We start from the raw sequence: 15742 nt of genomic DNA, 5'->3' as shown, positions 1-15742 counted from the left end.
TAATCCACCACTCACCTCTCAATCCCTACCCTTTATTCACCCAATCCGGGATTATTTGCTATCAAGCAAAATTTCAGTAAAATTTTGAAACCAAATTATAGGAATAATTTTATTCTCAATCTACTTTGGAAACAACTCACAATCCCCAAAAGGCCTCAGTCTTAGAACATTTTTATTATTCTGCATATGTGAACTTTAAAGATATGTTTTATTTATCACTACCATACTACAAATGTTATACTTTAAATCATCAAAAAAAATTACATTACGTTGCCTTGAATTTTGACCCCTTAGGACATACTGTTCCATCTCAAGCTATTCTTTATTCCAGAGCTCTGGAGACCTGAACTAGTTTTTTGTTAATCTCTTGGCTCTATAATCCCGCACCATGCTAGTAGTGTAAATTCAACTCCCAAGCCTATTAAATAACTCACAGGTGAAACCTGAGTGGATCAAGTATCTAGATGAGGACAGGCCCACCTTCCGTTTTGCGAATAAAATTGTATTGGAACATAATCACACCCACTTATGTATTGTCTATGGCTTCTTTTGCATTACGATGGCAGTCAAATAGTCTGCATAGTCTACCATGGCTGAGTTGAACAGAGGTGGGAGGGCCCACAAGGCCCAAAATGTTTACTGTCTGGCCTGTTGCGGAAAAAGTGTTCTGACCTCTGCCCTAGATCTAATATACACGTACAGGAAATAAAGGGGACAAAAGAGCATGTAAAACAACGTTAAGAGGGAATTTCTATAGGACCAACATTTCAATTCTTCCACAAATAAATTGCAAAAAAAAAAAAGTGAGAAAGGGACTCTATAGATTAAAAGAGACTTAAAATACATCCATCAAACCGATTGGAAGGAGAGGACTTTGCTAGATCCTAATTGAAATAAACCAGGTGAAATTAAAAAATATATATGAGACCGTAGTGTGCATTTGAATGTTGACTAGATATTTGATGATACTGAGGAATTATCGCTAAGTTTTTGGCATAGTAGTATTATTAAGGTTGTTTTAAAAATTCTTACTTTGAGAGTTACAAGGTGAAATAGTTACATACAAAACTATTTGCTGTTTGGGATTTCCTTCAAAATAATCCAATATACATAAGGTTGAGTAGAAAAATAAAAGAAGATTGGTCGAAGTGTTGATAATTGGTGAAGCTGGGTGATAAGTACTAGGAGATTCAATATACTGGTCTCTCCTTTTTTACGTGTTTGAAAATTTTATGATAAAAAGTAAAGAAAAATTCATATTATGGAATACTATTTGGCAAGAAAAAAGAACAAAGGACTGTTACATGCCACAACATGCGAAGTGAAAGAAGCCAGTCACAAAAGACCACCTATTGTATGATTCCATTTATCTAAAATGTTCAGAGTAGGCACATCTGCAGAGGCAGAAAGCAGATTAGTGGTTGCTCAGGAGTGAGAGTGGAGAGAGGAAGAGCGATTGCTACTGGGCACGTGGTTTCTTTTTTGGAGTGATGAAAATGTTCTGAAGTTAGATGGTGGTAATGGTTGTCCAATTCTGTAACTATACTAAAAAGCATTGAATTGCATACTTTAAATTGGTGAATTTTATGGTATATGAATTATATCTCAATAAAACTGTTGTTTAAAGCCTGCAATAATAAAAGCAAAAAAAAAAATCATCTTATTCCCTAGGTCCTATAACTAGGTCTGAACCCTTCATAGAACTGTTCCAAACCAAAGGATTTAGCCAAATTGATGTAATACTCTTTTTCCCAGTTATCTGGCATACATGAAGAAGCAGTGGCAGTTCCTGACCACCAGACTATCCTTCTTGGGTGTAGCTGGGGGTCGCCTGGCGTCCTGTCCAAATGCTTACATCAGTGAATAATCGTGTGAAATGTGGGCATAAACATGTCATTTTGAGTCGCTCGAGATTAATTTCACCAAAATTACATCGCTAAACTGGGACACTATCAAGTTTTCATGACAAGAGAAAAGTAATATGAACAAGGCCTCCAATGCACTAGACTCGTGTTAATTGTCTGCACGTGGACCATATTCATTCACAATTGTTATCTACTGTGCCCATCTACACCCTTACATTTCAAGAGACAAAGAAATAAGTGACTTGCCCAAGGTCTCACAGCCAGGTCAGGAGAGTCACAATAGCATCGAATTTCTTGAATTCCATTGTATTTCCAGTACAGTGATCTTTCTCCACCTCTGAACCCGTGTGTAGATAATCGTGTGTGTCAGGGAGGATGAGACAGACTCGTCAGAGACAGGCATGAAGTCTACATTCCCCTTGGGTACATAAGAGCAGTTTAAAATTACCCTGAAGGCAAGGAAACAGGTTCAGGAATCAGGCATGCCCAAGGACTCTAGGGACTCCCAGCAGCGAAGGGCTGAAGAAGCCCCAGAGAACACCCGAAGGGGAAGTACGGGCCTCCTGCTCTCTCTTCACGGCTTCTGATACCTCACCAAAAAATATTTATGAAGCGTTCTCAGGGACCTTTGGAGCTCCGAGAGGGCATTTTTCAACACCCTCTTGAGCTGCGTGGACAGACATTTGCGGCAGCTGTACAAGTTACTGCCAAATACTAGAACGATGACCTGGATTGCCTCGGCTGCAATGGGACCTTTTTGCTCTTTTCCAGGAATAACTGTCCAGGGACCTCCGATGTTGCTACAGAGCTTCTGACTTTGCAAAAAAAGAAAAAAAAAACCCTCTGATTTACAAAGGACCCTATTTAGAAAATCAAGCCAACAATACACTTACAAAGAAGAGGCGATGCAGAAAAAGTAATATCATTTTACTGAGGAGATAATTACAGTTTAATTTTGAATATTCAATCTCAGACAGGAGAACTGGATATGCTATAAAGTAAGGGGGCAATTTATTATCTAGTACACGACAAGTGTTTGGGAATTAATTTTCACTGAATTTCTGAACTATTTGGAGACCTGTTTTGAACCAAGCTTTTCCCCTTATCTGTATCTGATGGAATTCTTCTAAGTAGGGAGCTTTGGGGATACCACACTGATTAAATTTTGATGCTTTCTATTATTTTAAAGTATTTTCTCAGAATTTGATCTAAAAATCACCATGCTAGGTCGCATCCATAGGCTGGCAAGCCCAAGATTCCAACTGTGAAACATGACCCAAATTTCCCCTCCTATATTATTTATCTATTGTTACAATAATATTACATAACAAACAACCAAAACCTCAGCGGCATAAGTGCTTATTGTTTAGGTGCCTGGAATCACTGGAAGTTGCCAGGGAGCTCTGCTGATCTTGACTAGATTGGCTTACAACTTTGGGGGATCAGTTTCTGCTGGGATAACTACTCCACGTGTCTCTCATTCTTTAGCTGGCTAGGGCAGGCATGTTCTCATGGCAAAGGCAGAGATGTAAAAGATAAGCCCCATTGTTCAAGTCTATTCTGAGCCTCCACATGCATCACGTTTACTAATGTTCCATTTGTCTAAATAAATCACATGATGAAGGACACAGTCACATCACCTGCAGCGCGATGGTAATGCAAAATGATATAACCCTGGTCATTGATATCGGGAAGAGTAAATATCTGGGTCCATCAGAGCACTTGACCCAGTACTTCCTTACCCACAGTGGATCTACAGTCCTTACGTTTGCTTAAATACTTCGAGAACTCATCTATTGTTTTTAATGTCTCACTGTTTTAGATTAGTGAATGGCCTAGTTTGTCTATTACTCGGCAATGAAAAGGAATGAAATGAAGCTAAATGAAAGAAGTCAGACAGAGAAAGACAGATACTGTATGATTTCACTTATATGTGGAATCTAAACAAAACAAAACAAATGAACAAACGGAACAGAAACAGACCCATAGATACAGAGAACAAGCTGATGGTTGCCAAAGGGGAGGGAGGTAGAGGAGGAGAAAAGGAAAAAAAAATGGCCTCGTTTTACAAGTCTTACCAGTTTCACCACCTGTAATGTCAATGGCACCTCATTCTGTTTATTGTAAATTCATCTCTTTTGAGCAGTCAAAGGCACCACCTTCCTAGTATGAAAAGATTTGGCCAATACAATTATAAACATGCTATCCTTTCTTGTTCCATCTCAGACTAATTCTTTTTTGAGTTAGGCTTTGTACAGTTAATTCTGCTTTCCCTCCTAATGCTCTCTGATCCCCTTAAATCATTCCAGTTGCTCTCTTTTGGGGTCTCTTTTGGGGAACATTCTCCATTTCTCAAATCTTTAAATCTTCTATCTTTAAGCATGGCCGCCAGCAGCCTGCCCATCTTGGTACCTCTCATGGCACCATCCACAGTGCCTACTTCATTAGCGGATATCACTACATGTGATACGAGAATAGAAAGAAGGGCCATTTCCCTCCCTGCCCACTGCCCCTCTCCCCAGGTAACCCACACAGGTGCACCGAAGTGCGCTAATGCACCCTTCACCACTGCTTGAGGAAGGAGATATTTGGCCCCTCTTTTGCTTCTTGCACTCAAATATTTTCCCGTGCCTTTAAATGGCCCAAACTTTCTTTCAATTTGGCCAATTTCATTTATGCCCTTCCATTTCTGGCCTTTGCTCTTATCAAGCACTGTAATTCAAAAGCGATAGCACTTAATGATCCAGAGATGATTTCAGTAAGCCTCGCTACATCTTATTCTATCACAGGCCTTCTCAGCATCTGGGCACTCGACAGAACTGTTACAAGTCTCTTCAGCAACTATAACTCCCTCTCACACTAATAACGATGATATCTTATTGTTCTCCTATGTGCACAAGCATCAAACCCTATTCTGATTGGTTTTTGAATTAATTCAATCTATACAATGACCCTATAGGGCAGATATGATCATTATGTTATTTTTCACAGACAAAAAAAAAACTAAGGTGCAGAGAGGTCAATTAACCAGCTCAAGTTCGCCCAGCCAGAAAGTGGTGGAGCTAGGATTTGGACTTTGGCAGTCTAGTTCCAGAGCTCCAAGGCATGATGCTGATATACCTCTACCACCTACAGTACCATTCAGCTAAGCATGAAAACAGATACACAACACACTACAGGCACCTCCAACAGAGATCAAATAAAAAGAGAGAGAAAAGCAACAACGAAGAGATGAAAAGAGGTAAGACCAAAATATGGGACAAGAAAAAAAAATGATCTACTGTTACAATACTGGACTGTCAAAATCTCCTGGATTTCTTTGAGCTTTAGAAAAATAGGAAAAAAAAGAAAAAAAAAAACACTGGAGGATTTCAAATGAGACTGTAGGTCTCAGATTTGATCTGTCCAGTGAATGGCAGTAATTTAATTTTAACATGCAAGCTACTAATCACTGGGGGGAAAAAATAAGCTTTTGAACTACGCATTCGAAAGAATGTATTACTGTAAAAATGCCACGAAAATCTTTTTTTTAAATGATGTTGCTCAATTTCCAGCACTAAATGTGTAAGGATACTGCTTTGAGATCTGTGAGAAAAGAAACCTTAAACCCTTGTACTCATCGAACAAAGCATCTTGCTTTCTCAGAGCATTCTGAGATTTGTCGGAAGTGGTTTAATTATATTTTTTCTTGGAGGGCTCCGGATGGATTCTGTAACCTTCGGAAGTCCCTCAGAACTCTGTGACAGCAAAGGAAGAAATTTCCAAGTCCAGCCTCACCCGATCCATGGTTAGATAATTACTAGCTACCTCTTTCACTAAGCCTCCAGTTGCATTTTTCAGTTAATATATTATTTGAGAAAGCCTTTACATATTCCTGTTGACTTTGCGGGCTTGAGGAAATTATTATCTAAATAATTTATAGCATTTCCATGAAATGCTTTGAAACCCCGACTACGATGAGAATTATTGTGGCAACTTTATGTAGCATGTGCACTGGTGTCCAAGAATCTGGACCGAGACCAGTGAATAATTTTGTAACAATTTTCCAAATGAACCCCAAATTCAATTAAGTTCAGTCATCTAGGACTCAAGAATCAGAAATACTGAGCCAAACATCCAACCTCCCAGCTGAGAACCCTTCTTTGATGTCCCTTTTCATTTGTGTGAGCAGTAATCTAACCTTTAAGAAGCAACAAACACCCCTATGCACCCACGAACACTCACCATCTTTTGGACATTCTCATCGGTAATATTGGTGTTATAATCCCAAGAAGCAAGTGAACTTTGATAAAACAGGTCTTCAACTTCAGTGTTAAACTTCTCTAAAAATGTCTTGGCCAGTTCCTCAGGAGTGGATTGAGCAGCAGTTACAGCAACGAGGCTGAGAAGGAGCCAGAAAGAGCCTGACATCTTTCTCTGTGCGCCAAGACCCCATTCACTGAACAACTTTCCCTAGAGTAAAACCTCCTCATGAGATCCTCTCTCTCATCAGCCTTTGAACTTGGGTTGGGCACTGAGCAGGGAAGACAGAAAAAAAAAAAAAAGAAGAAACAGTAAACAATCTGCTGAACCAATATAAAGTTCATCCTGGAGAGGACAGTAAGCATATTTTAGAATGATTTTTTTAAAAGTAAATCAAATAAACAAATGTTACTCATTAATCTCAGAGAATCATCATTCTCCTAGCTTTTATGGCCAAGTCAAAACTTGTATATTTGGTTAATAAGTTCCTAAAAAGCTGTTAAGAATACCCTGAAGGTGTTATAATTTTACAGTGACCTAGAATTAGGGATCATGGGGCTAATGATGGTACTTATATGATTTTCAAACAATTCTGTTAATAGTAAATTATCCTTTCTTTTTATTTCAAGCTCATATTCACAGAAACTATGTTGGTAACATTTTCACTTCCTAAATAAACACCTTTACCCTTGTCTTTATGCAATTCATTTTCTGATAAATTTTAATTCGTGGTCTTTAAAAAAAGTAAATAAGACTACTCTCCACTCCACAGTTTAACTCTCCTGATCTGGCTTGGGAAACCTTAAAAAGGCTCATTTTATTCCTTAGATGACCACGTTAAACACTGGTTCTATGGCTGACTTCATTGTGTGCCTCCTTCCCTTTCACTTACCTTTCAAACCTCATTCAACGTCACAAGGAAGTAAGAATGCCTCTGCATGGGATGAAATCCAAGGAGTGTCCGTGTCAGGTTCCTGTCATCTTTAGCCAGGGAATCATGGCAATATAGAGTTCAAAGAGACTTCGGTGGTTATCCTATTGAATCTCAGAAGATGAGTCAGTGTCCTTATTCCCAGGGTGTAGGTATTAGTGTCATAGGTAAAAGAAAGGAGCCACTTTAAATGGCAAGGCTCATGAGCCTGGTTGACCGTAATTATGAAACTTTCACACAGGGAAAACATTTCTTCACCCAGAAAAACAAGTCTTCCAAGTCCAAGCGAAATGGCAGTAACCAAGCCTTGAAAAAAAAGTTTCCACTACTTGCCCTAATTACAAAGTTGTACATACTATGGTACAATAGAAAAAAATAATTATAAGCAACTGTTCAAAATGCTTTCCATTATAATATCTCATTTAAGCATTACAAAAACCTAGAGGTAAATATTTTTTATCACCATTATACAGATTATTAAACTGAGGCTCAAAGAAAAATAAATTGCCAAAGCTCAATCGGTTAGTAAGTGGTAGAGCCTGGACACTAATGTGTGCGGCTTGATTCTAGAGCACAAGCCTTTAAGTCATAGTCAATAGTCTAAGAGCAATAATGGAAGTGCAGATCAAGGGCAGCGGAGGGACAGTGCCTTCGGTGAAGATGATGGATTTGGTTCGGCCACATCAAAAGGAGGTGGATACTTACTGTCGTTGATGCAACTTGAAATACATGATCTTTTAAGAAAATAAAGTAATTGATAAATTTAAGTAATTATGATAACGAATGTTAAAAGAACATTGAGGGATCAGGGAAGTTTCAGTAAGGCTCCTCCCAGATTCGAGGAAGCTGAGATCCCTTCTCACAGGCCTTAAGCAAAAAACGAGTCTAGAGAAGGGGAAACAGCACGTGAGACTCAACAAAGAGTTTAATAAAAGCTGAAACAAAACTCTACTGACGTCACTTCCTGAAGGAAGCACTTGGGTTTAGAAAAAAAGGGAGTAGTCTAACTTCAATTAGCTGAGGCAGAAAATAAGATTAACGTGATCAAATTGAAATGGAGAAAGCTGGACATAAAATCCAAAAGCTAAAAATAGATGGACAAAGAGCCTGAAATAACAGTGAGGCAGGAAAATTCTGGAAGCCAAGACATTTTGAGAAGTGAGAAAAATAAGAGAACGGTCCAAATAACTCTGGAGGAAAACCAGCGCAGTGATGGCTAAGTGCAAGTAGTGACTGTATTGGTGAAATTTTCGTTCAGTCTCCACTGAGAAGATGCTGCTATTCTCATGGCTACCCAGACGCATTGTCCGAGTCCATCTGAGAACGGAAAGAATCCACTAAAGACCCAGGAGATGGGACCCATGTAAACGATTGGCCTAAAGGAACAGATTCTCTTTGAGAAAGAATGGAGCCAGAAAACATTAGGAACTAGAGAGGCAGGAAACCTGTTCTACTTTTCAAAAGGGCTGAGCGCGAAAAGGGGCAGAGGGAAGAGCTCTTGATCCTGATACCTTTCAAAACCATGACATATAATTTGTAGAATGTGGTTTGCACTTGGAAAATATACATCTCTAGCCCTAAATATATATCTAGGGATTCACTAGGAACAAGTCGGATGTTGCCTGCCTCATTTCCTTTCTGATAAAACAATAGAATGATAAACAAAGAAGCAAAGACACAGCGTATCTTCCATTTCAATAAGGGATTTAACTAAATGTGAAGTTCTACAACGAGAGATCTAAAAGTCTCAGAAACAAGTGCACACTATATATAGGATGAAGCGGTCCTCTGATCAACAACAGTTCATGTCCAAAACAATAAGAATCTTGATTGAACAATTATTTATTGTCTACCTACTATATGTCAGGCACTATTCTAGATATTGGATGTACACTAATGAATAAGACAGGAAAACTTCCTGTGGCTATCATATTAAATGAGTTGGGGTAGAGGAAAGAAACACCTAGTTGATGATAAGTGCTATGACTGTAATAAGCAGGACAAGAGGATGGCGAATGATGGGGTGGGGATGACAGTGTGACATCTGAGCAAAGACCTGAAGGAAAGGATGAAAGCCATGTTGATATCTGGAGGAAGAGTGTTCCAGGCAGAGCCAACAGCAAAGAGTGTAGGCAGGTCTCAACGGAGAGGCCTTTTGTGGCCAGAGTGGTTAAATGGCAGGGGGCGAAGATGGAGAGGAAGCCGAGGGCCCCACCAGGAGAGCCTTCCGGAGAACTGTAGGAGTTTGGCTTTTACTCTGAGGAATGTGGGCAGACATTGGAGGGCTTCAAGCCGAGACGTGATTTGGCAAAAGTTTTAACCAGATCACTCTCAAGCAAGCAGACACTATGAGGTAAGGGTGGATGCAGGAGGAGTCCAGCCAGGAAACTACTACAGCAGCCCAGTCAAGCGGGTTGAATAAAAGCTTAATATGAGCTGTAAATCCAATCTGGCTGCCCAACGGAAGGTAAATCCATCTTACATTCTCTTGGACTTTGTTAATAGACGTATTGTATACAAAATAATTTAGAGCATTATGCTCATTACCGAGGACCACAATTTTATAGAGAACGCAGGAGAATATCCAGAAGAAAGTAAATAAGAGTGTAAATGGGTCTAAAATAATGTCATTGGAAGCACATTTCAGACACGAAAGAGAAGACAGAGGATGGACAGCTCTCCGCAATCACAGGAGCATCATTTATAAGACTTAAGTAGCATAACAGATTCCTTCTGCCACTATTAGCTATGTGGCCTCAGGCAGATAATATTCCCCCTGCACCTAATTGCCTTATTTCAAAGTTGATGACAATATTATACCCATCTCATAGGAATGTCATAAGTATTATATAAATTACTACACAAGAACACAGAGAAGAATACTGGGAGCCTAGTAATAAAAGCCACTGAATATTAGATGAGCCATGTAATAATCAGGGAACTCTGAGAGGTGAGGGAAATGAGAGAATTGTGCATAGGAGTTCTGTAGGAAACTGTTGTATTCTAAGAAAAAGCAGGGTCACATAAGCAAAACTAGAACGTACTGCCTGGATTGTACCAGTTTTGCATTTTTAAACCATTTAAGGAAGAAATTTTTCTAGAACTTAAATTTCTAAAATTCTATCCTAATTGGGATGTTGCCTGAACATTATTTTACATGTCCTTTTTTTTTTTTTCTTTTTACGATGACTCAGTGTCATCATCTTGAACATTGTTTACTGACTAGGCTGTAACGTGATTGTCTTCAATGCTTTACATTAAATGGCTCCAAACAGCTTTATTGCTGTTAACTCTATCTATGCAGGCTCTGAATTCGCTGACAGTTCTTGAGGAATCTGCTCCAGGTAGCCCTGCCTGCCACAAATCCCCTCCCTGTTTCTTATCTGCTACCTGCTAAAACATAAATGAAGACAAGATAACAGGGCTCCCTCTTCATAACCTCAGACGTGAGGGTGGGTCTCCACTCTGCTGGAGCAAAGTGCATAGACTTTGAGATCCATATTTCCTTTATTGCTCTACTTTTTGACATACTTCCAGCTCTCATAAATGCTGAGGTTGCCAAAAAGCTTTAACAACAACTTCCTCTGGTTCCTCGAGTTGAGAGGATAACTTCGGTAAACTTCAGAGAAAGAAAGGATGTTTTGTGCAATTTCTTATCGTAAAATTGATAGGGTAATGCTTCTGACAAATAAGAAAGGATATCAGGAATATAAAGCATAGAGAATTTAAAAGTTATGTGCAAAAATGGTCTGCATTTAGTACAATTGGTTTCGATCACATATTTATTATATGAAGTGAATTTATGAGTACTTTACAGAAAACAAATAACAAGTTGACTTTCTAGCCCAAAGGAAAAGCTTAAGTTCTTTCCTGTTTACATTTCTAGTTGCATAGCGGTTGCTTTTTCCTACAGATAGAGCAAAGATAATCTTCGTTAACCAAATCGACAAATATTTTCAACAGAGTTCAAATTTGTGAGGACAAACTGGATTCCAGGGAGGTTGTACTGATTATTATTGGTCTGAATTTATGATAGTATGGTGCTTGTCATTTAACTGTAACTTATTTTCACACCGAGACTGTACAAAATATCAGGTAACGCAAGAGCCACTAGTATACATTTACATCTAGAGCCTTAGAAGCAAAACTTGAGCCTTTATCTTAAGTAAAATGGGAATCCATGGTAGAGTTTCAACAGAGGAGTGACATGATCTCACTTGCTTTTGAGAAGAATCACTCTGGCTGCTGTATAGAGAACAGACTACATAGGGACAAGACTATAGGCAGAGAGACCAGAAAGGAGGCTATTGCAATAATCCAGGTGAGAGATGATGGTGGGTTGGTGGTAGCAGTAGAATTTGTGAGAGGTGACTGGATGTCAAATATATTTTGACAGTAAAACCAACAGGATTTACTGCTGAATTGGATGTGGGCTGTGAAAGAAAGAGAAAATCAAGGATCACCACAGGGTGTTTGGGAAGGACACGGGTGACATTAATTAAGATGGAGAACTTTGCAGGTAAAACAGTTTGGAGGGAAGACTAGGAGTTCAGTCAAATTTGTGGTAACTGTTAGAAATCCAAGTGAGGGTGTTGAAAAGGCAGTTGGATAAACAAATCTGCAGTTTGACAGAGTGGTCAGGGATGGAGATAAAAATTTGAGAGTTGTCAGCTAGAGATGGTTAGTCAAATATGTCTCTTCAGTTAAGACCGAGAAGAAATAATCTTACTTCTTCAGAATCCCAATGTGCTGGAAAGTATTACTTAGTTCACATCTCGGGAGGAAAATGGGATGGATAAGTAAAGGAAAAAAGTTACACAAAACAACCCCCCGCCTTAAGGAGGTAATAAAGGGGAGTTTCAGGAACTTGCCAGAGTTTCACATTCCTTCACTGATTTATAGCAAAATCGATACATCTCAGGAGCCCAGGGAGGTTGAGTTGGAGCAGGTTCAGAGAAGGCGGCTGACGTGAGAGAGTCAAAATAAAGTGGCTTAGGACAGGCATTCAAAGCATAAAAAACTCTTCTTGCAGCCAGCTTCTGCCTCTCAGCGAGGCAGAGAGTGACTGAAGACTTTTACACTCTGCTTAATATTTCTTAATTGGCACTAAGTATCTTAGAATAAGCATGCATCTCTATTTGCCTCTACCTTGTTCTTCAAATTGAGTGTAAGAGTCATGTTTTGTGATCCAACTAGCCATGTCCAACAGGAGTTGACTTCTTGAGGTCTAGTAGGCTCTCTTGGAAACACTGTATTCTTCCTTCGTCTTCTAAGTGATTTGTCTAGCCTGGGTCAACAGTGGGGCTCAGTCAAGTTTAGTTACTGGCTCCATCCCCAACTTTCCTGTGTACTCAGAGAGTTCCTTCTACCAAGCTGGAAGAGGAGAGCTCACAGAGAGCTAATGGAACAATATCCAGATGGACCCTGTTGTATTAACTCTGAGATTGGTCTTAGGAAGGTCATAATCTCTCAATTTGTTTTGCCTCCTGCCAATCTGAAAGCTTAGAATTGAAAAAATATTATGATTCTCTTTTTTATTTTATTTTTCTTTTTTAAAATTTTATTTTATATATATATATTTTTTTTAAGTTTATAGAAGCTTTATTCATAATAGGTCAAACTGAAAACAAATGTCTTTCCACAGTAGAATGAATAAACAAATATAGAATATCATATGGTGGAATACTACTAAGCAAGAAACAAAACACTATTGATATATGCAACAACATGGATGACTTTTAAAAACATATAGAGTGAAAGACACAGACTGATCAAACTACTCTGAAGACCTATGCATTTCAATATATGTCTATTTTACCTTAACTAAACATTTTTGTTTAAAAAGCAGGCACAGAGAAAGTTGAGCAGCCGATCAGTCCCCACAAACCAGATGAGCACCACTCTATTATGGCCCAACACAGGTATCTGTGCCAATATCGCATGTCCTGAATAAAACGTTATACTCTCAATATAAAAAGAGAACTCTATGTTTTGCGTGGCACTGCCAAAGCAATGAATGTGTAAAAAAGTATCCTGTAAAGAACATTGATGCAAGAATGGTTCAATCAAAATGGAAAACCCTCCAGAAAATGAAAGCGCCATCCAGTCACGATGTGGTTGTTATCAGAAGGTCAAGGATTTCCTGACATATAAGTTAATCAAACATACGTTGGATGATGGCGTAGCGGAGATGAGATAGAGCAACCCAAGCTTCAGATGGTGGAAGTGAATGGGAGAAAGGTGTGTTGAGCAATGAGACCTTTAAGTTCTCCTTCCAAACCACGACATTCTGTGATTCATTGAAGAGCTCTTGTTCAAAAGCCCTGAAACCATAGTCACACTTCAAATGCTTCCCCAAAGCCAAAAAGAGGCTACGACTCAATACCAAATGGTCCAGTACGGTTTAATGTGTACAAAAACCACATAAGGAAAAAGTTGCCACTCTTTTCTGGAAACATACTGATGCAAATAACACTTTGTAAAATATATTTTTTAGTTGATAGTATATATATTTTTTAATTTTATTTTATTAGTTTCAAGTATACAGTACATTGGTTCGACATTGCTCTTTCTCTCCCCTGACCCTCCACCTAGCCAATACATTAATGCTAACTGCATTCCCTATGCTGTGCTCCCTACCTCTGTGACCATCTATCAACTACTAATTTGTACTCCTTTTTTAATGAGTCAAGGAGTGGAGCTCAAGCTACCTGATCACCTTATTTAAATTGATCTCCACCACCACCACGTGAACATATATTGACACTATTTAGACAACTTTCATCCATTATTTTCCTCCATGGTACTTAGACCACCATCTACTACTCTATATTGAAAACTATCTGTTTTACTAGTTATTTCTTTATTGTCTATCTCTCCCCAGTATAATATATGCTCCAAGAGTGCAGGGTTTTATCTCTGTTCTGTTCACTACTACATCCCCAGATGCTTAGGAAAATGCGTGGCACATTATAGGCACCCAATAAATATCTGTTGAATGAAGACATTGTATATAAACCCAGTAGTAAAGAGGAGGAGTAGGGTAGACCCTCTATGTGGCATAATTCATTTTTAATAAGACACATATTTTCTGTTTGTTTGCCTGTCTACAGGACACGATGGATAGAAATCAGTATCAACTGAGAAAAGGTAGAATTTCTGGAACAAGATGTGATCTGGAAGGTATGATTTGAGTTAATCCGATGGAAGATATGTAGGAAAACTAGCATGATTACTATAATCCAGGCACTGGGCTAAATGCTTTACATGTATTAAATCACTGAATCCACCAAATGACTGTGTAAGAAAGGTATTGTTACCACTTTTTTATAGATGAAGAAAATGAATTCACTGTCATCAAGCCACTTCTTCCAAGGTCATGCTATTAATAAGTAGAAAGGCAAGGATTGGACACTGGTCAGTCTTTTCCCTGAGCCAGATAGCTCAACCCACAGTCAAAGTTTTAGGCAAGAGAAGTGGGGATCCTCTGGCATTCTATGAACCATCTTTGTCTCAAAACTGCCATGGTGACAAAGCTCATTGGTGACTGTGAAACTCGGTGTTAGGGAGTGAAGTAAAAGTAATAGGAATTCATTAATTTTTATTTTTAAAAAATTTATTAAATTTATTCATCTACTCTTTTATGAAAAATGTTGTTCTAATTGGGATATCAAAATAAAATGTTCCATAACAGTACTCTAGAAAGTAAGTATAAAATATTCTATAAAAATAAGTATTCTAGGTTGAGTCAGGAGGTATACATACTCTTTGATCTGAGTCAGCAAAACATGGAGCTAGTTATTCCAGCTTTGCTCATTTATTCCACAATCTGTGTGCTCCGAATTGAAAAGGTTACAGTGCCATCAAAAGTCCAAGCCATTCCTTGAGCAGTTCCTGTTAAAGATGGCCCTCATAGCCAGCCATTAACTTCGGCAAAGATGAGACAGCTAAGTGACCTCAGAAGCCAGAATACCAGCTAAACTGAAAAGCTGCTCTGGCAGTCATGTTGCATGCATTTGCTCCCACATGGCAGTGTATCAAGAGAATGAGGATGAGATCATAATGATCAGGAGTTCTTAGAGGTGCCACGCCTGTTAATAAGAACTCTGGTATTGGAATGGGTGTGTTTATTTCAGAATAAATTAGGCAACAACAGTTGTAGAGAAGTAAGGTAACTCTGCATCACAAGACCTTTAGGAGTCTCTGGCAAGTATGACCCAGAACTCTGTTTACCCTTTGAGGCTCCATTTCCATGCCCCATGAAATGATAATGCTACCTCAAATTTCTATGTAACATATTTGATTCATAACTGATGGCCGAGTGGCCAGTTCAAAGTAGAATATATGATTAATATGATGATGAGAATCCAGAAATAAAGTCAATACGCTTGACTGTTTCATAGTTTACTACATTACAAAACTAATATTCCAGAAGTCTGGAGAGAGAAAAAATGGTATGGCAAAGACAGAATGGCACAGCAGAGTGTATGATAATGACTCTACAATGTATAGAATTCTCTTTTCCGTTTGTTCCCACCTCTGATACACGATGTCCCAGATAAGAGCATATTAACACCAGTGGTGCTAGAAGGATTGCAAGCTTCAAGGCTGGGAAGCCTTCTTTAGAGACATCAGAGCTCTGAAGAGCTGGGAGGATGAGAGTGAGGCTCAGAAGTAAACTTACTAGTCAGAGAAGGGAGCTTAA

At 38.8% G+C, this 15742-nt stretch overlaps 1 protein-coding gene across 1 annotated transcript in view; it reads right to left on the bottom strand.

Moving 5' to 3' along the window:
- ACE2 (angiotensin converting enzyme 2) overlaps positions 1-6441 on the bottom strand; it is a 39987-nt gene extending 33546 nt beyond the window's left edge. Inside the window, exon 1 of the mRNA XM_039873431.1 lies at positions 6090-6441. Coding sequence (XP_039729365.1) covers positions 6090-6275 — 186 coding nt within the window. The 5' untranslated portion in view covers positions 6276-6441. The remainder of the gene's footprint in view (positions 1-6089) is intronic.
- Between the last annotated feature and the right edge of the window lie 9301 nt (positions 6442-15742).

The sequence above is a fragment of the Pteropus medius genome, unplaced genomic scaffold (genome assembly GCF_902729225.1).
Source record: "Pteropus medius unplaced genomic scaffold, Ma_sr-lr_union100, whole genome shotgun sequence".
NCBI lineage: Eukaryota > Metazoa > Chordata > Mammalia > Chiroptera > Pteropodidae > Pteropus > Pteropus medius.
Note: the sequence above shows the minus strand (reverse complement) of the source record. Positions and strands in the feature narration are given on the sequence as shown.